The sequence below is a fragment of the Sarcophilus harrisii genome, chromosome 5 (genome assembly GCF_902635505.1).
Source record: "Sarcophilus harrisii chromosome 5, mSarHar1.11, whole genome shotgun sequence".
In the NCBI taxonomy this organism is placed as follows: domain Eukaryota; kingdom Metazoa; phylum Chordata; class Mammalia; order Dasyuromorphia; family Dasyuridae; genus Sarcophilus; species Sarcophilus harrisii.
The window spans coordinates 9,028,202-9,052,324 of record NC_045430.1 but is presented as its reverse complement, the minus strand read 5'-3'; the positions used below and the strand labels follow the sequence as shown (position 1 = coordinate 9,052,324).

Here is a 24,123-nt window from a genome sequence, read left to right as displayed (position 1 = left end):
ATTTTGGTCAGGGGGGAATGGCCCATGGTCCTCAGGGTGCAGTGGCGGGGCAGATGGTAATAGTGCATCTTCTGGGCTCTCAGATCTCTTCCTTCTTTAAAAAGATAAAACGGTCCCTGACCTCAAGAGGCTTACAAGTCATTTATGCAGAAGGTTTGCATGAGAAAGAGACAAGTTCCATTAGAAGATCTGGGTAGGGCACTTGAAGAATGGATGAGATGGAAGACAGAAGGGTGGAGGGGACGGAGTGAGAGCTGGGGGACAGAAATGGAGGACCAGGCAGGTCTCCTCCTTAAACAAGGAACCTTTCTGAGACGGCCAAGCCATAGGCCAAAGCCACAGGTGTCTACAAATATGTTCTAGAAAACCAGCCCACTTTAGTTTGATTAATGTTCTTCCCCCACCCAATTTACTTGAAGCCCATTCACAAACAGTTTTTTGCTCAGCCCTCGGCCTTGCCATTCAGGTGAGATCTTTGCTCCCACTCTCCACCCTTGCTCCGGTCTCCCTGGGGCCCCTTGCTGAAACAAATCACTGCACCTTGTTGTCTGGCTTCCTCTGCTGGGCCATGCCATCCCACCAAAGCTGGAGCTCTGGTACCCATGTTGCTCCTGCCCAGTCCCCTAGGCTGCCCTGTCCTGCCTGCCCACTCTCGCCCCTATTGGGTCATTCCCTGGCCTGGTTTGTCTGCAGGGGCCGTGCTGGCAGCTCCCAGACAGGCAACCTTGTCCGAGCGGCTGAGCCCCCTGAAATGTCTACACTGGGCCTCATGGCCCCCCAAAAGGACCAATCTCTGCCTGCTTAAGGGTACCCTCCAGCAGCTGTGGGGGTGATTCTGGCCAGGTATAAATCTAAACATCTCACTCCTCAATCGGACAAACTTTAGGGGCTCCCGATCGCCTCTAGGATCCAATGTTAGAGTTACTCAGCTTTTCACACCCTCAGTGCCTCTTGTCCAGCCTTGCTGCCCCTTCCTTGTCCTCTGTCCTGTACTCTCACAAGCTCCCCACCCTAGGAGTCTCTGCAGTCACTAGCCCTCCATGCCCAGAATCTGTTTCTCCCTCACTTCCCCCAGTATAACTGGTCTCTTCTTCCCAGACCGCCCACGCCTCTTGCTGGAAGCCTCCAGGATCTCCCCTACTAATGTTCAGTCCCTCAAACACTCCTGCCACTCTCCTGCGTTTGCATGAAAGGGCTCCAGATCCCTTGTCCTGGGCACAAGGGGCATGCAGTGGCCGGCCAGGTAGTGAGGGGGAAGGGGAGCTGAGAGCCGGGCTGGGCGGTGACCCGGATGGGAGGAGGGCAGTGGCTGTGGATGGGGGAGGAGCCCTCAAGGAGGACCGAGACTCCAGAGCATTTCTTACCAACCTTGAGATTTTTATTTGCAAACAGCCCCCACAACTGTCTGGAGATTAAGCAGGAGGACTTAAAATAGGAGGCAACACTTTATTGTGATTACAAATCTGCAAAGGAATCATGGCAAAGAACAGCTCTCTGGGAGAGGAAACCTAAGTGGGGAGGGGTCCCATACATTCAATGATCCTAGTTCATCCAGAAGGCCTCAGCCGAGGAAGGCAGTGCAGCTTCCCTGGGCTATGGTTCAGCAAGGGTGGTGGGGCGTCACCTTGGAGAACCCGGCGGCCATTCTCCCATGGGTCGCCACCATATGGGACCACAAAGCCTTCACGCCTCTTACCTGCTTTGTCCTCCAGGAGCCAGGGAGGGGCTCAGGCCAGACAGGAAACCAGGACGGCCGTTCTCCTGGGACTACGCTCCCCTTTCTCAGACTGAGAGCCACAAAACTTCTTCCCCATCGTTAGACCTTTTACAAAGGACTTAGAGAAAACCGAGGGGAGCCGGCCCAGCCAGACCATGGTGCGTGTGAGCGCGAGTGTGTGTCTGGCTACACTCCTGAATCCTGGAAAAATGCTAGTTGTGTGAGTTGATGTCTGAGCCCCTCTGTCACGTGTGATAAGTCCCCTCCCCTCCTGTGAATCAGTTTCCTCATCTGTAAAATGGAAATACAAGCCCTCCCAACAATTTCTGATAATTGTGAAGAAAAGTGCTTGGTGACTAAATCACCGCACAGGGACCCCGAAGTCCCCCAGAAGAAAAGGTTCTTTGGCAAACATCCAGACCTCTTTGTGGAGGCATCTGGACAGGATGGTGAGACTGCTGGTGAGTTTCCTTCTTGCTAAGGGGGGATGACACAATGGGAGATCTGACAGTTCCTGGAGCTTCCCCTTGGGGAGGGGGAGGTTGCTGGACAAAGCGCTTCCTGGTGCCGGCCACAGAAGACAGGCCCACAGGCCTCCTTGCCCAGGCCGTGGCTGAGAGGGACCCAGGGTCCTGCCCCCCAGGCAAACTGGATGCAACCAGTGACCGGGAGCGGTCGGTGGCCTGTCCCTCCGGCTATTAGAGGATGTTGCCCAACTCTATCCAGCATGTTAGATCCCAACCCCCCCACAGGCTGCCGGCCTGCAGGGAGGCTCAGAGGGAGAGACCCTGAAGCCCATTAGGAAGGAAGCACAAGGGGGGAGGGGGCTCGAGGGACCTAGACGATACAGGTCACATGAGAGTTCTTGGTCTCATCCAGGAACAAGGCGCTGAAGACGTCATTGAAGAAGTTCGGGTGGTACTTGCAGGCTCTCTCGCAGTCAGGGTTGAAGTTCACCTCGAGGATCTGGGGCTGCATCACCTTCCTGCCTGGGGTCAAACACAAACAGGTCACCCTTGGGGGTGCTTGGGACCGGTGGCACCGGACCGCTCACCATGTCCCCCTGCCCAGCCCTTCTCTCCATCCCATTGCCTTAGAGGAAGACACGGCCCTCCTCCCGGTCACCCACCTGTCCAGGTCTGCAGGTTCCTCTGCTCCTGCTGTGGTTCACACATATACATTCACCCCACCCTGCCAAGTGTAGACTTGGGGCATCTCCTCTTCTGCTCCCCCACCCCCCTTGGCTGCTGCCTCCTCTGCACCCCTGCCTTCCGGAGGCCCTTTCCCCTGGGGCTCTGCCCTGGGCCTTCTCTCCCTGAGGCTGCCGCCTTTCATCTCCCTGCTCAGACACCCTCAATACGGGACCGACCTCCTCAGCCCCTTCTCAGAGGCTCCTGCTGCTTCTAGGAACAAACACAAACTTGGGCAAGTCTAGAAAACTGTTCCCCACCGGGCCCAGCTTCCCATGGGCCCCTCCTCTGGGCGCTCTGGACCCCCTCCCTCCCTCCCCACGATCCTGAGCCTTGGGCCCAGAGGGGGACTTCATTTGTGCTAAGGGACGCCCGGGGGCTTTGGGGTACCCCAGCTGAGAGCCCCCCCTCAGGGCCATCCCTGCAGACAGAGTACAGACCAGCTCTTTCCCCAAGCCCTCTTTTGACAAATATCTGAGAAAAGGATCATAAACCGCACGTAGGATAGGGCCAATGTCTGTATGCAGAGCCTCCTGGAAGGTGGGGCCATCCCTAGCCTCAGGCAGAGAACTGGGGTACCCTCAGAGAGGGCGGTGTTTTGGGGGATCGGAGGCCTCTACAAGTGGCTGCTTGGGGTGTGGACGCCACAGGAGCCACAGACACAAATCCCAGCTCTCTGGTTTTTGACTGTTTTGGGCCCACGAATCTTTGGTCTCTGGGCCTCTGTTCCCCAGGGGCTGGAGGCTGGCCTTCACAAGCTGACCTTTCCCCTCCCCTGATCCAGGGGCTTATAACTGGAAAAACCAAGGCCCCTGCTTTGCCTCCCAGACCAACGAAGTCCTGGCTGCAAGAACCTTTTGGGCTGTGGGGCCAGAGCCCGGTGGGAGGGGGCAGCAAGGGGTGCAGGAGCACGGGCCCTGGGGAGAGAGGCTGCGATGGTGCTCATGCTGGACTGGCCTGAGTCCAGGACCCGAGCCTCAGCTCCCCAGGGCTCGGCTCTGAGGGCAAAGGTCCGAGAGGGAAAGCACGGGCTGCCACAAACGGGGGAGAAGGGCGTGGGCGCTCTTACTGTTGGATGCAGGGCAGTGGTCCCACTTCAGCATGAGGTCAATGGCGTACACGGCTCGCGACGAGGGGTAGTCGCAGATCCCCAGGGGGGCAGGCTTGGAAGTGGCCGCCTGGAACAGCTCGGCGAAGGCCTTGAAGATCTCAGCCTGAGGAGGGAAGGACGGCATGAGAGCTTGAAGAGGGGACTTCTTGGCCTGCTGCAGGTACCCCTGCGGGACCCTGGCCTAGGGGTCAGAGCTGCCTGCTGGGGGGTTACTAGGAGCTCAAAGGCACTTCCTCCCAGGCCTGCCTGCTCATCTCCAAGACTGGGGGCTCCCAAGTGCCCCCTGTCCACTCCCCCTCCTTGGCAGGACAAAGGACCAGCCATCTGGGAGGATCTCACAGCAGGGGAACATCCAGGCCACTGGCGGCTGACCTGGGACCCAACGGGGCTGCTTTCTCAGGCCCAAAATTAGGGTCACCTATGAGTGCCAAGGAAAGGGTCAGGCGCTGGATAAGGCCTCTGCCATGGGGAGCCGATGTCCGGTCAGAATGCCGTGGGAGGCAGGGCCGAGGCCAGAAGTTGACACCAGAGACAATCCCCTCCACTCTCATTGATAGAGGCGACAAGGACCCTCGCACTCCATGAGTCACTGGTTGGGCTGAGTGTGCCCTGACCCTAAAGCCCCTCTGAGAGGTGTGTCTTGTACGCTCCTCCCCCTGCCTGGGTTCCCCTGGTCAGCAGGACACCTGCCACAGGCTCACCCACCTGCACGTCCTGCCACGGGTATTCTGGGTACTGCTTCTCAAACAGGGGAATGAACTCATCGTAGTGAACCTGAAACAGAGCAACCCGTGAGACCGACTGCCCTCAGCCTCCCGGCCCCGATGGGGTTTTCTGCCTCATGGGCTCTGCAGACAGGGGTTGGGTGCTCAGGGCAGGGTCTCCTGCTGCTGTCACACTGGGCTACACTGCCCTCCAAAGCCCCTCTTCCTCCCCACTGCAGCCCGGGGTCAGGCCCGCAGAGCCTCTCCATCCTCCATGGCTGCACAACCCGGGCCTGTTCATCGTCTCCTCCACATGAGCCAGGCTGGTACCATGAGGTCTGACGAGCCAGAAGCTTTGTGGGAAGGCTGGGAGCCCGCAGCTCTTCTGGCCGGTCCTCACACGGACCTGGAGCCTTCCCTTGCTCACCTGCTTCAGAGGCACGTTGGGGTCATAGTTCATCACGGTAAAGTGCTTCTCGTAGTCATCCAAATCATCGAGCGCAAAAGCCCTGGGACGGACGACAGACAGAAGGAAGAGTAAAAGTGGAGCCCCGGTGCCCTGCCCCAACCCCCTCACCCCTCACCCCCGGCCCCCAGAGTTACCGATTGGAGAATCGCAGCCAGAACACGTCATAGGTGTAGAGCCTCAGGGGCCTGACGGAGCGCAGCAGCACGATGTAGCGGATGTCAAACTTGACCATTCCCACGTCGTCTCGGTGGAAGAGGACGGGACTCTCTATGTACTTGGAGACCACCTGGGGCAGACGAGGGACAAGGCGGGCATGGGCATGATGCCCGGGGGCTGCCTCCCCCGTGACGGGTTTGGCTCAAAGCAAGCTTTGGCACGTGCACTCCCCCTGACCCCAATATAGCAGTAGGAAAAAACTACTTTAAAAAATGGTCATCCCAAGGGGGAGGCCGTCTCCTGCAGGGCAGAGCTGCCTGGGCGGGGATCCTGGGGCGCTCTCACCTGCCTGGCCCACTGCCCGGGCTTCAGGGAGTCAGAGCCAGGCCAACCTGAGGTGCCGGGTCCTGCCTGCTCCCTGTACAAGAACCTGGGCCCACAGGAGCCGGGCTGCTTGCCTAACGGAGAGTCACCGGATACACCAGATGTTCCCCGGGAAGCTTGCCAGGCCTCCCTACGTCACAAGAGCTTCCTTGACCTCAATTTGGAACGCATTCTCTCCAATCCCAACACGGATGCGAGCTGGTCCAACCCAGCCCTGCAGCCCCACACAGCTGTCAGGCTCACATAGGGCGACCTCCCCACAAGTTCGGGGGACCTGGACCAGCCCAGGATTCCTTCTCCTCCCCATGTGGCACAAAGGTCTGGAGCCACATGCAGAGCCATACAGCATACAGAATTTTCAACTTTGGGGAAACTTATACAAGCCCTAGCACGAGTACCAGTGAGCTGGAGAAGTGCTTCCAAACCCAAAAGGGGCAAGGATGGGGAGCCTGGAGGTGATGGGAAGATGTGCAAAGGCCATCTCGATGTTGTGAAATAGGTAAATAATGCAATTTTCACTTCTGTTTTTAAAGTTTAGCCATGCCCGCTCGGCAGTGCTGGGAGAAGACATCTGGCCAGTGTTAATTTGACTGACCTTCGGGGCACTCTCCCGGAGCCGGATGATATTGTGGAGGCTGTTAGTGACATGAGTATCCAGGCTTCGAGCCAAGTTCCAAGGTTTGCAGATCCAATGATTGTCTTCTCCCCTGGGGTCAAAAACAATTTTGGTTAGATAGCTCAGCATCCACCCCTGCTGACCTCCTCTCCCCAAGATCCCAGACTTAATTTTTTTTAGATTTTTTTTTTTTCTTCTGGTTATACAAGTACATATAATTTTTTGAAAAACGCATTTCCCTACAAATCATTTTGGGAGAGAAACATCAGAACAAAAGGGAAAAACCAGGAGAGAAAGGAAAAAAAAAAAAAAAAAAGAAAAGGTGAACATAGCATGTGCTGCTTTATATTCAATCTCCATTTCTTTTTCTGGATACAGAGGGCATTTTCTGTCCAAAGTCTATTGGGATTGCTTTGGATCACTGAACCACTGAGAACAAAATCTTCCATATTTGATCATCACATACTCTTGCTGTTACTGTGTACAACGTATTCCTGGTTCTGCTTGTTTCGCTCAGCATCAGTTCATGTAAATCTTTCAAGGCCTTTCTAAGTTCTGCTTGTTCATCATTTCTGATAGAACAACAATATTCCATTATTTTCATATACTATAATTTGTTCAGTCATTCCCCAATGGATGGGCACCTACTCATTTCCCAATTCTTCGCCACCACAAAAAGAGCTGCGACAAATGTTTTTGCACATGTGCGTCCTTTTCCCTCTCTTATGATTTCCTTGGGAACCCAGTAATACAGACCCAGTAGTGGATCAAAGGGCATGCACATTTTGAAAGCCCTTTGGGCATAATTCCATATCGCTCTCCAGAATGGTTGGATCAGTTCACAACTTCACCAACAATGCATTAGTTTCTCAGTTTTCCCACATCTCTTCCAGTATTTATCATTTTTTTTTCCTGTCCTATTAGCCAATTTGAAAGGTTTAAGGGGTTAGATACTGCAGAGTTGTTTAAATTTACATTCTAATTAATAGTGATTTTGAGCATTTTTTCATATAACTACAGATGATTTTAACTTTATCTGAATACTGTCTGTTCATATCTTTTGACTATTTCTCAACTGGGGAATAAGTTGTATTCTTCTAAATTTGACACAATTCTTTATATATTTTGAAAATGAGGTCTTTATCAGAAACACTGGCTGTAAAATTTTTTTTCCAGCTTTGTGCTTCCCTTTTAATCTTGTGTGTATTGGTTTTGTTTGTGCAAAATCTTTTCAATTTAATATAATCAAAACTGTCTATTTTGCATTTCATAACGTTCTCTGGTTCTTCTTTGGCCATAAATTCCTCCCTTCTCCAAAAATAGGTAAACTATCCCTTGCTCTCCTAATTTGCTTATGGAATCACCCTTTATGCCCCAAATCATATACCCATTTTGATTTTATTTTGGTATGAGGTGTGAGATTTATAGATTTATACCCAGGCTTCATTGTAAGAAGCTTGAATTATGGGAAGAGCCAGGGATTTCCATCTGGCCTGTGATGCAAGGAAATTTTGATATCTTCCTGATGGGTTCGAATGTGGCAGGTAAGACTTCCCAAGGGCTTCTAAATGACTGGCATGTGATCTAGTCTCTTAGGAAGGCATGAGGGCCATGTTCATTTTGCATATAGGCATGTTGAACTAAACTTTATCCACTCTCAATGCCTCCTCTGAGCCTAAGCCCTAGGGAGGGACTTGGAGAAGGCAGGTCTGGCTCAAAGCCAAGGTGGCCGAGAGCGGCACCTGCCCATCCTGGGAGTACGTGAAAAGAAGTCCTGATCTCCAGCAGAAATCCCTTTGGACATTTATGACAAGTGGTCCTCCAGCCTCAGTTCCAGTGATGGGCAACCTGCTCTCTGGTACAAGGACCAAGTTGACTAGAATCCTGGCTGCCAGGACTGAAGGAGCCCTGAAAGAGCACTCAGGCCGGCCCCCTCCTTGACGTACAGACTGAGAGGTAGAGACCCAGGGAAGCAGCAGAGTCTGGGCTGGCCCACTTTAGAGTTCGCTTCCTTTGTACCACCACTATGCTGCTTTTTGGCTATTTTCCTCTGGAAAGCTCTCTTTATTACTGGTTTTCTCACATGCACAGCCAAATCTGACTCCCTGTGGCCTCCATCATGAGTCCTGGTTCTACTCTAAGGGGCTGAGTTGAAACTGTCCATTCCTTTTTCCACTTGGAGGCTCAAAAGACCCGTGTGGAAGGCTGTGTGTCTTCCCCAAAGTTGGACAGTCTTGGTTCCCTCCAATGAGTCTTGTGACACAGTGCTGCAAAGGCATGGGCTCTTGAGACGGCCAGAGCACATTCTGCTCCTCTGGACACCCATGATTCTCATGCTCCCCCTGTAAGTCTGGCATGGGGCTCCCTGATCCTGGGTGGAGAGGCTTCAGATCCATCAACCAGATGCTTTCCTAGCTGGCTGCAAAGGCTGGAAAAGGAGTCTCCTTTACAGCCTTCCCAGTGAGTGGAGAGCTCCAATGCAGAGTAATCCAGTTCTTCCCAAAGCAGCCTTTTCCTCTTCTGGACAGCGTCTTTCACTAGGAACATGTGGCAACGAGGGACGCTTCAACGTGGATAAGGGGGTTCATGACCACTGCCTGCATGTCCTGGAAAGGCCCTCTGGTGTGGACTAACTGGTTCTGCTTGGCCCAGAGGGGAGAGGTTTCGGGAAGGGCTTCCTGACAAAGGCCTTCCTCCTGACATGCTGGTGATGGGGCATAGGGTGCCACATCCCTATTCTAGGCCAGTCTGTCCAACCATTGTTACGCTTCATACACCTGATCTTCTGGCCACCGTGTCCTACCCTGAATCCTCCACCACTGCCAGGCTCTCTTCGCACAATGCTTGAGCACCCCTTACCCAGAGAGATGGACATGTCAGACCAAGGGACCACTGCAGAGGAACTTGTGTTCAAAGCTGTCTCTTTTCTGGAAATGCATCTTGACTGACCCAACCCCAACCAGCTGCTCCTCGCAATGACCCCAAGGGAGGTGCTTCATTATCCCTATTTTAGAAATGAGTAAGCTGAGGCACAGGACAATTGCCCAGTGTCCCACAAGTGAGCCTCTTGAAGTCGGATTTGAACTTAGGGCTTCTGACTCCAGGACTAGCACTCTGTGGTATGGGTGTCTCCTGGTGTGTCATGGAGCAGAAGCCAACGAGGCAGAGTGGAGATCCTGACTGCTACCTATTAGTTTGTTGAGCTCCTCTTAGTGTTCACTTTCCTAACCACCAGTAAAATGGGGGGAATGTGCTCTCCAGACTGACGTCATGAGAAAAAGTGCAGTGTTCTGAGAAATGGGAAGAAGAATGCCCAGAGTCAAGAAAAAGCTCTGCCAGGCGCCCACACTGTCCATGGAGCTGGGCACAAGCATTCTTACCCATCTCATGGGGCTCAGTCTCTTCCTCAACAAAAGGGAAACCAGCAGCAGCGAGAAGACGAGTCCCCATGAGCTCTGAGAGCAGGGAGGCAGAAGGGGTGCCAAGAATGGCCACCGCTGACCCTCACCTTTCTAGGAGGCCTGGGGGCTCACCTGGTGGCTGAGACACCTGGACAAGGCTTTCCATGTGCTGCTGGAGGCAGGAGCCTTCTCACCTTATACACGAGGAAACCGGGGTCACTTTCCAAAGGGGGCTGGGATGGCAAAGCATGCAGAAAGGCTGCGGACACCTAAGTCCTTGAGCATGCTGGAACTAATGCCTTACCTTCTTTCTCGCTGCTGGAAGTAGCTGATGAACTGGGGCAGTTCTGTGCGGAGGTTGAAGGTCCTGGGCAGCCACCGGGGCCCCTCCGGGCCCCCTACTCGCCTGGAGATGGAGGCAAGGCAGTCCTTCACGGTCAGGAGGTTCTCACAAGGAAACTGATTGAGCATCACGTGAGGCCTTTCTTCACTGAGTTTCCTACAATCACAGTAAAAACTCTCATTTACACCAAATAGCATCACAGCCATCCTGCCAATGGGACTTCACGACATCCCTTCCAACTCAAAATCCTGATTCCCATTTTGTAGAAGAAAAATACTAGATTTTGGAGTTATAGGCTCTCTCTCTTGTCCCCATCCACAACTAAGAAACCGCACGTTAAGTCATGTAAAACATTTCCATAAAAGTCAAGTTGTGAGAGAAAACATGGATTTCCCATCCCAAAGAAAAGAAAAACCCTGGAGAAAAATTAAGTTAAAAATAAGAGAGATAGAGAGAAATAAAGAGTGCTTTGATCTGTTCTCAGACACAATCACTTCCTTCTCTGGATATTTTTCATCCCAAGTCCTTCAGAGCAGTCATGAATGATTGTACTACTGAGAATAACAGTCATTTACAGCTGTTCCTCCCAGAACACTGCTAGTACATCGGATACAGTATATTCCACTTTGTTCATGGAAAACTTTCCATGGTTTTATTTTTTTTCCTGGCAGCATCAACAGGCTTATTAAGGAAAAATTTATGTGAATGGATGCTGAGCGAAACAAACAGAACCAGGAATACATTGTACACAGCAACAGCAAGATTGTGCGGTGATCAGTTAGTTTTAAAAGACTTGGTTCTTCTCAGTGGTTCAGTGAGCCAAGGCAGTCCCAATAGACTTTGGGTGGAAAATGTGTCTGCATCCAGAAAAAGAACTAAGGAGACTGAATGTAAATTGACACTTGCTATGTTCACTTTTTTTGGGTTCTTTTTCCTTTCTTTTCCTTTCATGGTTTTCCTCTTTTGTTCAGATTTTTCTCTCCCAACATGATTCATTAAGGAATTTTTTTTTTTTTAAAAGGTACATATATAACAACAAAAAAAGTTTTTACATGTAACTGGGGAAAATGAAAACTAAAAAAGGGTTGAAGGACTACAGGAGTACAATGCAGCTGACCACAGTCTTTTGGTTTTGACCAGGAGGAGTACCTGGGGATGGGAAATTACTGGTATAAAGAACGTAATGTCTTACAGAAAGCTTGGAGAGGGAGATGTCGAGCTGCCCATACCTGTAATCTTTGAAATGGGAGAAGTTGTACAGGATGTCTGCCTCAGCCTCTATGCTGGTGAACTGGAACTGGGGATGCTTAAGGTTGTTGAGCACCTGCTGGAGATCTGTGTAAACCCTAGGTGGAAACAAAAGGGAGCATATGGGGCCTTCTCCCACTTACTGGTGGAAGGCATTCTGGGGCCCAGAGGAGACCCGTCATATCCTGCTTCAGAGCTGGGTCAGAGACCCGAGTGCAAATACAGCCTGGCAACTCTGTCAGCAGTGTGACCTAGGGCACACCATTCCATTCTGTAAATTAAGGAGGGGCTCAGACTTGATGGCTGTGAAGGTCTGAATCTGTGGTCTATGGCTCCCTTCTGACTACAATCTCAAAGCCCTTTCCTTCTCTTTCTTGTCCTGTCTGCCCTCTCCATGTGACCTGATCATCCCCTTCTTGCTAGACTGAGAAATCCACAGGTGAATGTTTCCAGGCAGAAGACACAGGGCATTTTGGGTCTAAATTACTTGTTTCTTGGTGCCCAGCCTGCAATTTCTCCTTGTGGAACATCTCGCACAGTATGTGCCCTCTCTCTAGTCTGTCCTAAGCCAAGCCCTAACCCTCTCCGACCACTGTGACGACCTTCTAAGTCATCTCCCTGCCCTCGCCCCTCCCTTCTTCAAGGAAGCCTTTGCCCAGCTGCCAAAGCGATTTCCATACAGCACAGATCTATGTTAGCTTTTAAGTAATAAGTTCATGTCTGTTGGGGTGTGGGACCAAAACCTATTTTTACTGGCAGCGAGGCATGACACGGCTATATACGACGAATTAATTTCCGTGGCCAACACAAGCTATCTCATCCGGCTGTCCATCTCCTTTTATTCTGGTTGCTGAATCCCCACTAAAGTACTGCTCAGGTCACGTTCCTGACCCTGAAAGGTCAGAGGACCAGCCCCTGGTCAAGGGTCCAGCAGCTCCCCCGAGCATGAGCATTTACTCCTGTTTGTCCACAGCCTCAGAGATGGGGGCCAGGCAAGTGTTGCTCTCTTTTCCACATGGTCCAGGTGAAGGTTTAGAGAGATTCATGACCTTGTTAGGGCCTGTCCAGGCAGGGAAAAGCCTCAAGGTCCCCCAACCGCGGCCCAGTAAGACAAAAGTGCAGGACTCCAGGCGCCATTTTGGGTCAGTCACAACCACATTACCAGGGGAACGTCAGGGAACCAAACCACAGTGAGGGCAGTCACACTGTCTGTGGGGCACCAGGCTCTCGCTGGTGCTGGGCATGGGGGTGGCCCGTTCTCCTCTTTCCACTTGTCTCACTGGGTATGAGGAGGAGCATCTAAGGGCAGGGGGAGCGGGGTGGCCGTGCAGCGGCGAGGGCCTGACCCTGGTGGGAACCCCATGAGCACAGTGTGAGGGTGCTCCGGAGAGCTTCAGAACGTGCCCAGCAGGGAAGGCAGCAGATGGGGGAGGCCGTGGCCAAATGGTGAGGATCTCTACTGTGTGAAAAGGACTCAGGGAACAAGGCCAATGGGGGAGGGCAGAGCACTGAGGGCAAGGACGGGAGGTCTCTGGAAGGCCTGGCTGGGACAATGGCTGGGAGGCAATATCCTCAGGAGGGAACCAGGGGTGAGCCAGAGGATGGAAGAAGTAGCAAAGGACAAAGTTTAAGGTGACAGTAAGATAGCAAGTGATACCGTCGGAGAAAGCATTTGAGAAGACTTGGTCTGCTTCAGTTTCTCTACTTGTAAAATGGAGATAATTTTTTAATTGTATCTGCCTCAGAGATTTGTTGTTGAGGATTAAATGAGACAAAACTTGTAAAGTGCTCAGCAAACTTAAAAATGCTACCATGACAAAGGAGTGGATGGCTTTGGAGTGACCCACTGGGAGAACACAAGAGGGGGGAATTGGTTCATTCCTGAGCCTGAGGAGGTTCGGCTTCAGTGTCCCCCTCTTGGGGATTAGGCAGAGAGCTGACAGAATGCTGGAGACTAGGAAAAGCTTCTGTGGGCCACAAGGGGAGATGACAATGGCCGCACAGGACTCTGGAGCATAGATGCTGCAATTAGTGTCGTCACATCCCTACCTACAGAGGCACAACAGGGTCCCTACAGCTTCCATCAGGCGGTGGTGCTGGGGAAGCGCCAAGTGGCCTGCAGTGCAGTCTCTCTTCCCCGGGGTCTTTCCCCCCATATTCCAACCTCACAACTGGGCTGGTTGAGCGTAACCTTCCTTTCTGCAGGACGACCCTCCCCTAGGCCGAGGCCACTCCTTTGGCTAAATGCCCCACACTAAGAGCTCTGCTCTCCCTGCCAGGGCCTGCCCAGAGTTTCATAACGAACCCGTCCCAACTTGCAGAACGCAAGGGTGCAACAACCCATGTTTGGCAATTAACAACTACCCTGTACTTCCCTACCAATGGCTTCCCTAGTCTCGTTAACAGCTCAAAATTAGAGAGTACTCCCTATTTCTAGTAGTCTAGACCACATCCCCCCAACACACAGCTAGGCACACAAAGGGAACTACAGTGTGCCCCAAGTTTCATGGCCAATTAGCCCGCCTCAGCTGTTACTTTTAATCCTGAATTCTGAAAAACCAAAGCAAGGCAACAACAAATGTACACTTGACTGCATTCTAACAACTCCCTGAGAGGACCCCGAGAAATCTCTTTTTTTTGTGTCTTAGTCCCAAGCAGAAGTGGCGGCTGTTGGCAGCATTTGGGCAAGGATTGGGCAGCTGCAGCAGACAGCTTCTAAGTCTTACAAGTGACCTGGCAGGCCTCCATCTGCAAAGTCAATTCTAGGTGTCCTCAACGAGCAGAGTTTCACAGGTACGGAGCAAGGGGAGTGGGGGACACACAGCTCCTATATTTGGATGGACAAGTGATGTGTCCTTCCAAGTCACCACCCAGAACTGCGACAGAACGTTTCCTTCTAGCTCCCAGCAACGCCAGGGAAGAGGCCCAAAAGGCAGCACTCCCATGAAGCCAGCCTGGGAAGCCACCTCTCTTCCCAGCAGAGCCCTTGCCACGCTCCTAATTCAGGAGCAGACCCAGGGCAGCCTCCATCATTTTCCAGTTGCATTTTAAATCTTCCCCCCGGGATGAGAAGCTCTCTGAGGGCAGGGCTGTCTGCTGCCCTTCTCAGGCACCACAGTGCTCAGCACAAGGCTGACTCGTGCTTCGGTATGACCTGTGAGAAGACACTGAGGTCGTGTCTCCAAGGGGAATGAGGGCTGGGGTCCTGCCCACAAGATGGAGGCAGTTGGAACCAGGACTGAGATCTCACCACTCCGGCCTTGTCCTCTTAACTGATCCTTCAGGCAGGCAGATGGTGCCCCCCGTCATTTAAGGGAATCCCAGTTGAAAAGAGGCATGCTCCGTTCTGGGAGAGCCCTCAGGGAGCGGCTAAGGTTCGGACCTGCCAATGGCAGCAGTGCTATCCCGAGACAAAGCCACCGCAGAGAAGCATCTGTAGGATCGCCCGTCTGACCCCATCGGCAAAGGCGGCTGCTTTTCACTGGGGACCAAGAACGCTCTGGGAAAGGCTCCTGTCACTACTTCACCAGAGCTGGCTTCCTTCGCACCCCATGCACTTCAAAACACGATGGTGAGAAAGGCCTGTGACCCAGCCTGATTCTGAAGCCCTGGAACAAACGTGGGCTGGGGGGAAGTCTTGCCCAGCCATTTTCTGGATACAAACTATTCACTTCAAGCCTCTCAGCACCTGAGAGCTCAAGATCCTTCTGCTGTCTTTGCCGCAAACCTCCCTGGAAATTCTTAGGAGCTGCCCCCTCCCCCAACCAGACCAACCAGAAAAGGATGAAAATATTAGGAAAAGGTTCTTTCAATGCCAGGAAAAAAACAAAAGCAGAGAAATGCTTTCTTGTACAATTTAAGGAAGAAGTTACATACCTGAATATATGACCTTTGGGATAAATTGGTGGACTTATCCCAAGAGGAAGTTTCTCCTTGTTTTCCTCTAAAATGGCCTGAGAAAAAACAAAATGTACAAGCTCTTATGTGAAGGGGAACAAATTGACGAGACCCTTCTCCTGCCCAGAGTCCTGTCTTCCTGAAATTTGAGAAATCCATGGAGCTACACCAACTGAAAATTCAAACCACTTATTGCACCAATTAAGAGTCAATCAGGAAAACTTAAAATAGCAAATAACAGTCTTTTGAAGAAAAAAATCACTATACTGATCAGGAGATGGATCTTTAAAACAAGGAACTTTGGGCAGCTTAGCTGTGGTCAAAAGAGAATGGATTAGAAGTAAGGAGACGTGGTCTGAGCTCCTGCTCTGCATCCAATGAATCGATGCCTTGGGCAGATCACGGAAGCCCTCTGGGCCAAAGCCTGGAGTTAAGGCCTGGGAAATAGTCTTCCTTCTCTGTAAGCACTGCCACCAGCACCACAGGAATTGTAAAGCAAGAGCTTTCAAAGGAAGGCCGTTCTGGATACACAGCAATTCATTAGATTTACAAAAAGGGAAGCAGGACAAAACTCTCTCGGATCCTTTTCAGCTTCAAAAAGCTCAGAATCTCAGCATAGGGCACACTTTGTAGAAGCATGTGATTGCTCTTCTTCTTCAGCAGTTGGAGAGGCCCATTGTCCAGGCTGCAACCTCCCCCCTGCCACGGGCTGACCCAGAGCTGCAGGAACCCTGGCATTTTCTACATGGTAAGCTCAAGGGTGAAGATGTGAAATCTGCAGAACAGTGACTGCTGTCACCCCAGGATGGTTCCTCCTCCCTGACACCCAGGATCCCCGTAAAATGAAGGGCAGAACTGAGCCTTCTGAAGGCTGTGACCCAGCTTCTTCTTGATGTGGCTGTGGGCCCTCTGTGAGCTCTTCAGGCCTCAGTCCCCTGCACACCTGCTCTCCCTGGCTGACCTCAACCTCTCCTAACTCACTTTTGGCCCTACCAGCAGCAGTGACCTCTCTGGGGAAGTGGCCATGGTGCCTTCAATCAGCTGTGCCAAGTCAGCAATCTGCCCTATGAACCCGTCTGAGGAAGCCTGCTCTTCGGTCCCACAACAGTCTCTCCAAGCTCTGAAGATAGCCGTTGGTCATCCTCCTCCTTCCTTCTGACCAGATGAAAAGCAGGGGCCATGCCCAAACTCAGGCTCTCTGAGCTCAGGGCCACAGGAAGGTCACAGTAGTTTGAAGGTCTCAGTTTCCTCAACTCTGTAGACAGGGTTAAATTTGCTCCCTATCCTGGACTTCCCCAGTCCAGGACTCTTCCCGCTGTGCTTTCCAGTGGATTCTGGGGTATATCTATATTTGGGGCATTTTCAAAGAGAGCAAGGCAGCCGAGATCTCAAGGACAGTACTCTTCTGCTCCCCCCGAAGACTGGCCAAAGGTCCTCCTCTCTTTTATTGTTACAATTCCATGCGGCCCCTTCCACAATGTACAGGTCACTGTGGGGAAAGGCCTTTATAAGGGACTGTATTCTTTTCTTCTCCTGCTGGAAGGTCCATCTTCATTCTTTGGGCCTACCCTCACATGTTGTGGTTCTTGAGTGGGAGCAGTGGGGGGAACCCTCAGCTTAGAATAGACATGGGTCAGAATCTTGCCATTGTCATCCTTACTCCTCAGGTGACCTCGCACAAGTTACCTCTGCAAGTCAGGGAGTCAGGCAAGATCAGGGGTTAACGTAGGGTCTCTGAACTTGGTTTTAAAGATATCTTGCTACCTGTATTTCAACAGAATCGGTTTCCTCTATAATCCTAGTTTGTTTTGTGCATTTAAAACCATCGTTCCAACAGAGGTCCCCAGGCTTCCCCGGACTGACTCCTGAGGGGTACCGAACATGCTGGTGTAGAGACACAGACTAGGGCTCCTTCTAGCTCCAGATCCTGTGGTCCCATGTAAAATATTCGGGCTAGCTTTCTGGAGGTCTTAGGGAGTAGTGATGAAGGCAGGAGAGCCACCACGAGGCTGGTCAAAGATGGAATGTCTCTCTTCCAGTCCTTCTTAGCCCTTATATACCTTATTGTAACTACATCATTACAGCATCCTGAGTATGTGTGAACTAGAGAACCATGACATCACCGCGCTAAGTACTAAGTATCTCTGTGAACTAGAGAACCATCATCTCATCAATTCCATTGAGTTAACACCTTGTTTCAAGTATATTCGTCCAAAATTCCACCCTCTACAATCCCATGGTGCCTACGGGGCAAAAGGAACTTTCCTTCTGGAGCCTTTTATGGGGTCCCTACTAAATGACACTCCCACAACAATAACATTTAAAATGCTTAAAAAATTTGCAAAGCACCTCATGTGTTATGTTATGTGAGCTGCCCAATAACCCCTGAGATAGAGAGTATTGATATTGGATATTTTGCTGGGGGCAAACTGACCCAGGTCACAAGGCTGGGTATGAACTTCATGTTCAGCACTTCTCTGTGTAGGAGAGATATCATCATCTGCCCTCCAAAGAAAACGCCCCTAGAAGGCCCCTGCAGCTGAGGGAACTGAGGCGTTTCCCCTGACACTGAATACGACCTTGTCTCCTAGGGTCCTGGTGCCACATGGGCCAAGTACTCCCTTCTGCCCAAAGACACGACTACTTGAGAGATACAAGGACAGGACTCAGGGTGGTCTGCAGCGACGCCCAGTGCAGGCGGGCTAATCCTACCTGGTAGTGTTCTTCCGACGGCTCGGGGGTGGAGGAGCTGACATCCAACACGTCGGCAGGGACCCACGGCAACAACACACATTTCCGAATGAGCTGGTCCATTTCTCCATAGGCAAAGTCCCGGGTCACCTCCTCTGTGTCAGGGTACAGGGGTTAGTGGGCGGTACCTCTCCTCTCACTGCTGGGGCAGCTGGGCACCGAGCCAAGGCTGGGCAGTTCTCATCCACCACCCCTGCGGGCTTCCCCCTCCCCATATTGCCTCATCCCCCTCTCCCTCACCTCGACACCATCCAGGTGCCAATCCAACCCCAGTTGCCCTTCTGCTCAACTGTGGGCCACCTTCTCCCACCCTTTCCTTTCCTTAGCTCTCACGTGAATTGGCTGCTTTATGATGCCATCGCTTCCCCGACCATGCTCCTTGGCCCTGGCCATACCTACTCTACACCTTTTTGAAATCTACTCAGTCAGTATTAGGGCAGTGCCTCCTCCCTCCTTTCTCAAATTAGCACCTGGCTACCTAAGATTCCCTCCCCTCCCCCCCACTTCCTGCCCTCATTTGTACTAGAGGACTTTTAATATTTATATAGCTAAGGAGTTCTTTCTAGAGACCCAGACTCCAAGGGATCTATAGGTAAACTCCATTTACCAAAAAACCAAAAAAAACCCAACCCTCCCCCCCCAAAAAAAAAACCAGGGGAGCAATATACTCAGATGGAGAAAAAAATGATTATCTCCATATAACTGGTTTTCTTCATAATCCTAACAACATGATTCTGAAGAGGGTTCATAGCTTTCACCAGAGTGATGGGTCCCAAAGGGGACAGGAACAAAAAAGGGGGAGAGTCTGATGGTGCAGCTGGTCATGTAGTGGGTACAGTACTGGCCTTGGGGTCACAGATATTTAATGGCTCCCCCTACACTTGGCCTTTACACCCAGCGAGGTTTCCCCTCCATGCCCCCTCTGCTGGCTTTTACACCCACTGAGATCTGCTCTCTGCATCCCCTACACCTGGCTTTTATACATGGTGAGATCTCTGTTCCTCCTACTTTTCTCCACTTCCTCAGGCCATCACCCCTCCTTAACTTCACTTTCTTCCCTAAGCTCAATCCAACAGCTGGCCCCTTCACTTCTGCTTTATCATCTTCTCATCACTTTGGACAAACTTCAGGCTGGGATCCTTCCCACTGTGAGTTTCTTCTGCCATTCTCCTTTCAAACCTCTTAACATCACCATCCTTTCTCTTTTCCTCTGGTCTCTGACAAAGAGACCATCCTTCTCCTTGCCAAAGCTCCCATCTTTAAAAGACCTTCACGGACCCCCTAGCCATCATGCTATCTCCACCCCCCTTTCTCAGCCAAACTTCTTGTGAGAAGTGGCCTGTCCCCAGTAGCCGTGGGCAGCACTTTCTGTTTTCTCACTCGCACCTCCATCCTACTCCCTCCCAAGACTCCCATTGCCCAATCTGACAGTCCTGTGTCAGCCTTCCTTCTTCCACATGCACCTGCTGGGTTTGGGGCCTGTAGACCTTGCCCCTTCTCCCTTGCCCATCACGGCCATCCTTGCTCCTGCTCTGATCCAACTGTGGCTGCTCCTGGCTCTGTAGTGACCCCCTTTTCCTGTCTTCTTGCTCTCACTAAGGCATCAGCTCCCAGAGTCTACCTGCACCCTCAGTGCAGAGGACTCCCAGGTCTGGACCACAGCTCCAGCTTCTCCCTTAGAGGGAGTCCTATGCCCATAAGGGCCTTTGACATCACCTTGAACTCAAACTCCTTTTCTCCCTCACACAGCCCCCTTTCACATTTTTCTCTTGCTACAAAGAACACCTTGCCTCTCGCCAGCCTTCAGCACATCCCTTATTTCAGGGCCTCACTGCTCCAGGCTGCCCATCGCCCAAATCTGACCGTGTCACAGGACTGTTGCATCTCGGACAAAGCACGGCCCCCCATCTGGCTTTAAAGCAGCCTTCTACTGCTCAGCCCCCACCTTCCTTTTCAGCCCCATTACTCCCCACCCTGTGCTCAGTGGCACAGCCGACCTTGCCTGCTGCGGTCCTCCCACGGGAAAGCCTCTCTCCTGTCTCTGGGCCTTGACCCTGGCCCTCCCTCCTAACGTCTGCCTACCTCAGACTCTCCTTCCTTTATGATGTAGTTTAGGGACCATCATCTGTATGAGACCCTTCCTGATCCCCCAAATGCTGATGTACCCTTCCCAAAATTCTCTGTATTGTATTCTTAGTAGATATATTTATTAATTGTTCTTTTTAATGCTGTGTGGGGTGTGCGTGTATGCACTCGTCTCTCCCTGTGAAGAGGGACTGTTTCCCTTTTTGTTTGTGTATAGCAGTGCCCAGCATGCAGGCGCTGCTCTGTTGCCCTTTGTGAACTGATCCAAGTAAGGAAAAGCAGACTCACCGCCTGTTTCAAGATCTCTCAGGGGCCAAAGAACCGTGTAGGCGATCTGCTGAGGCATATAGAATAAAGGTGCTGTCGCAAAGCTCGGGTGATCCGAGTGCTGAATTCTAGATCCAAATTCATCCATGATATACCACACAGGTACCTTTTCCTCGGCAGACTTTTTGGAAAGAGGGAATACAAAAGCTTTATTATAGATACTCATGCTTCGAAACAGCAATACGTTTTAGCTTACCCTTATGGCTATGGGTACCCACCTGTGTACTTTGGGGGTTTAACTTTTGTAACAGTGTGGACTTGACATTATTGCAAGGATCTACCATTACACTGGTGGTCTGCTTCTCACTGATGTGGGCCCCACTTCAGACTTACCGTGACCAAAGCCATCATAGAACTCTCCCAATATTCTAGCCTAACCTATTGTCCCCCCGCCCCTGGTCAAATCCAGCCAAGTTGGTTTACTGGCTGTTAGCAGCAGCCAGGCTGACCCTGCACCTCTAACCAGCCTGAAGCCCAGCGGGGACGCACAGCGCTGGCAGAGACTTTAAAACCCAGAGTCACCTTCTCATGGGGTTTCTGTAATAGTAATAGCTGACACACAGAACAGTTTTATCATTTACAGCTTTACGATAGAGAACTGAACGCTAGGCCGGCAGCCTGGTTAAAGCACTACTACGGACTCTTCCTGACTGTGTTTGGGCCCCCAGTTTGAAGTTGTTTCTACTCAATCACATGGGCTTCCTCTAAACCTCTAGGCTGGGCTGAGGAACATGAGGAGCAAGATGGTGTTGATCTGGAAGTTCATTAAAGTATTCCATCCCAACAAAGTGGTTTTCATTATCACCATTAATGAGGTTTATTATTTGTGTCAGTTCACACTTTTTTTTTTTTTTTTTTTTTTGCTGAGGCAATTAGGGAATTAGGGTTAAGTGATTTGCCCAGAGTCACACACCTAGGAGGTGTTAAGTGTCTGAGGTCAGATTTGAGCTCAGTTCCTCCTGATTCAGGGCTGGTGCTCTCCTGTACCACCAAGAAGCCTAAGCCCACACTTCTTAAAGCAAAATTGGCCCAAGCCAGATGGACGATGGGTGACTTCAGGGACCCGTGTAAAGAACGGCCCTCAGTTACAAGTCAAACCAAAACCAAGTCCTACTTGGGCTATTCCCTTAGGTTTCAGGCTCCACTACAGGGATGCCAGGAGGGAGGCCCCTTATCCCACTGCTGTTAGCATTTGTCAAAATCAGTTCACATTAGAAGGGTTTGGAGGGAGGAGCCAGACAGTTTTCAGCCCCAAACTTAAGCCCAATTCTATTACTTTTCTGATAGTGCCACCCTTCAGAGCCGTGTGCCTTCTTATCTTTCATGGGAAGATAGGCCATGTCCACACTTAAGCCAGGAGGACCTAGGACAAGTGACGGAGATGGACCAGCAGCCAAATTAGGACTGCTTAGAGAGAGTCTGATGTTTCTACTGGCTAAGCTAGAGAGACAGTACAGTAGGGCTGAGTTTGGGGAATACTGGACCTCTTGCTCACTCTCCTAAGTTCTTTAGAGTATTAGAAAAGCACTTTTCATTCCTAGGTGCTCTGTACCTAAAAGAGGACATAATTTTTTCCTCCTTCCAGGGTGATCTTTTCACGAGTTGCCCCACAGAATTGCTAACATTGTTGTATGGGCATCTCCCTGCTTTTCTTTCACTTGAGCACGTGGTCTATGTCTATTTAAGTAGCCCACAAATTTTCAAAAGCACAAAAAGGGTTTCCATCACTAGCAACAGCAGAATTCTGGCAAATGATTCCCAGAATGCCTCTACTTCATAATACAAGATGGCTAAAACTGCTTGCCTCGTGAAGCCAAGGTGTGCTGCTGATGGCAAAGCACAAAGCGGGGCTGCACACTTCTAGGCCCTTCACGTACTGTCCTAGTGGGGAAACTTTTCCTCAAAGCCTTCCTCTGCCACCTCACTCTGCTCAAGGTGGATCCTGGGTTCTCACTTGGGGGTATAAGGCATTACATCCTATCGGAAAGGCTTCCAGAACCGCTTCTGTCAAGCACTGGCTTGGCCCAACTATTTCAGACAGCGCGATGGGGAGGACAGGGACGGGGCATCTGACTTCACAATCGGTCAGGTCAGGGCCCACCGGATCCAGAACCAAGAACACCTTACCCCTTGGGAGAGCTGGTAAGTCTGGTTGTACTTCCACATTTCTTCCAAAACAAGCTCCACAGAGCCCTCATCTGGAATTTCCCCGTGAAATTCAATCCCCATCAAGTTGGCCATGCGGTGTAGCAGCCCCGGAACTTGGAGCAGCTGCTGGCGGGCATGTTCTATGCGATAGGTCCAGGCGTGGTCAATAAGATATATGCTTCAAAGCAAACAAAAAACCCGTTATCAGCAGCTAGGCTGACCCTGTGCCTCTAACCAGCCTGAAGGTCTGGTACCTGTCATGCGGTGACCTGGGGGACCCGATTCTGAAAGCACCAGAAGGGGAGCAGGGAGAGAGCTATGGCCAGCAAGGGGGGGTACAGCAAGAGGCTGCTGGCAGGGGAAGCTGTCCTGGGGGCCAGGCTCCCCATGCTCCAACTGTTAGCTCCCTCCAATCCTGACCCATCCCACCTCCCTCTTCCTGCGTTGCTCTTCTTCTCTTCCCACTGCCCTTCACATTCACTTTCTTGTTCCCTTTGTGCCCCCCTGCCTGGCCCAGCAGAGTTTCTCCTCCAAGATGCCCCTGCTTCTCAGAACCAGCACTCACTCCCTCTGATGTGCCCAGCCCACACTGCTAAGCTGGCATCGTGGCTCTCCAAAGGGCACTGGGTGCTGTGGCCGTTACTCAGGCAAGAATCTCACTCCCTCTCTTCCCCGTCGCCTCCCATCATCCTGATGATCCAGGTTCTCACCCTTGATGTCCTTATTGTCCCTCACCCACACATCCAACTGGTCACCAAACCTAGCTATTTCTACCCCATTCGCTGCCTTCTCCCACTCCCACAGCCACCATCCTGGTGTAGGCCCTGAACGCCCCGCCTTGGTCTTCCTGCCTCACCCCCACACAGCTAGCAGAGGGACTCTCCAAACTGCCATGTCATTCATGCAAATTCATGGGATCATCTATGAGCTCTAGGATCAAATACTCCTGCCTTCTTACCCCATTTCCTCCTTTATCCCCATTCTAGCCCATGTTTTAGACTTCTTGCTATGCTCAGTGTTCTTGTGTGCGCTGACCCCAGGTTTGGAGCCTTCCTCCCTCTTGGAATGGCACATTTTTCCTAAAGCTCCAACTCCCATCATTTCCAAATCCTCTGGGGGGAGGACCTCAATCTTAAAATGAGATGATGTTCTCACTACCTCCCCCAAAAGGACACATCATTTCTTAGCCTGGTATTCAAAGCATCTCATTTTATGGCCTTTTATATAGTCTACATCATCAAACTGCTTTGCAAAGAGCTTTACCCAGATTATCTCACTTGGCCTTACTACAACCCTGGAAAGCAGGTCTATCATTATTCCCATATTACAGCAGAGGAAATTGAGCCAGAGGAAAGCTGAGGGATCTGCCCAGAGTCACACAGCAGGTAAGGATCAGAGACTAGATTTGAACTGAGATCCTCCTGCAGTGTCTGGCCACCATAGTTACTCACAATTCCCTAAGCAGCCTGTGGCTTCCCACCTGGTACCTAAATGCCAACTCTAATGCCATGTTCTTTGGTGGGCTGATTCCTCCAACTGACCAGGATCTCTCCCCCACCTGACCCCAAGGCACCTT

The 24,123-nt window shown here is 51.4% G+C and overlaps 1 protein-coding gene across 1 annotated transcript in view; it reads right to left on the bottom strand.

The window, feature by feature from the left end:
- Positions 1-1,432: 1,432 nt before the first annotated feature.
- The window catches only part of TTLL12 (tubulin tyrosine ligase like 12), a 36,377-nt gene continuing 13,686 nt past the window's right edge, over positions 1,433-24,123 (bottom strand). The window contains exons 3-14 of the mRNA XM_031938914.1: positions 22,527-22,725; positions 20,361-20,520; positions 17,949-18,082; positions 15,216-15,292; positions 11,321-11,437; positions 10,053-10,247; positions 6,327-6,438; positions 5,326-5,477; positions 5,150-5,231; positions 4,724-4,792; positions 3,977-4,121; positions 1,433-2,706 (exon numbers count right to left, since the gene is read on the bottom strand). Of these exons, the coding sequence (XP_031794774.1) occupies positions 2,555-2,706; positions 3,977-4,121; positions 4,724-4,792; positions 5,150-5,231; positions 5,326-5,477; positions 6,327-6,438; positions 10,053-10,247; positions 11,321-11,437; positions 15,216-15,292; positions 17,949-18,082; positions 20,361-20,520; positions 22,527-22,725 (1,594 nt within the window). The 3' untranslated portion in view covers positions 1,433-2,554. The remainder of the gene's footprint in view (positions 2,707-3,976; positions 4,122-4,723; positions 4,793-5,149; positions 5,232-5,325; positions 5,478-6,326; positions 6,439-10,052; positions 10,248-11,320; positions 11,438-15,215; positions 15,293-17,948; positions 18,083-20,360; positions 20,521-22,526; positions 22,726-24,123) is intronic.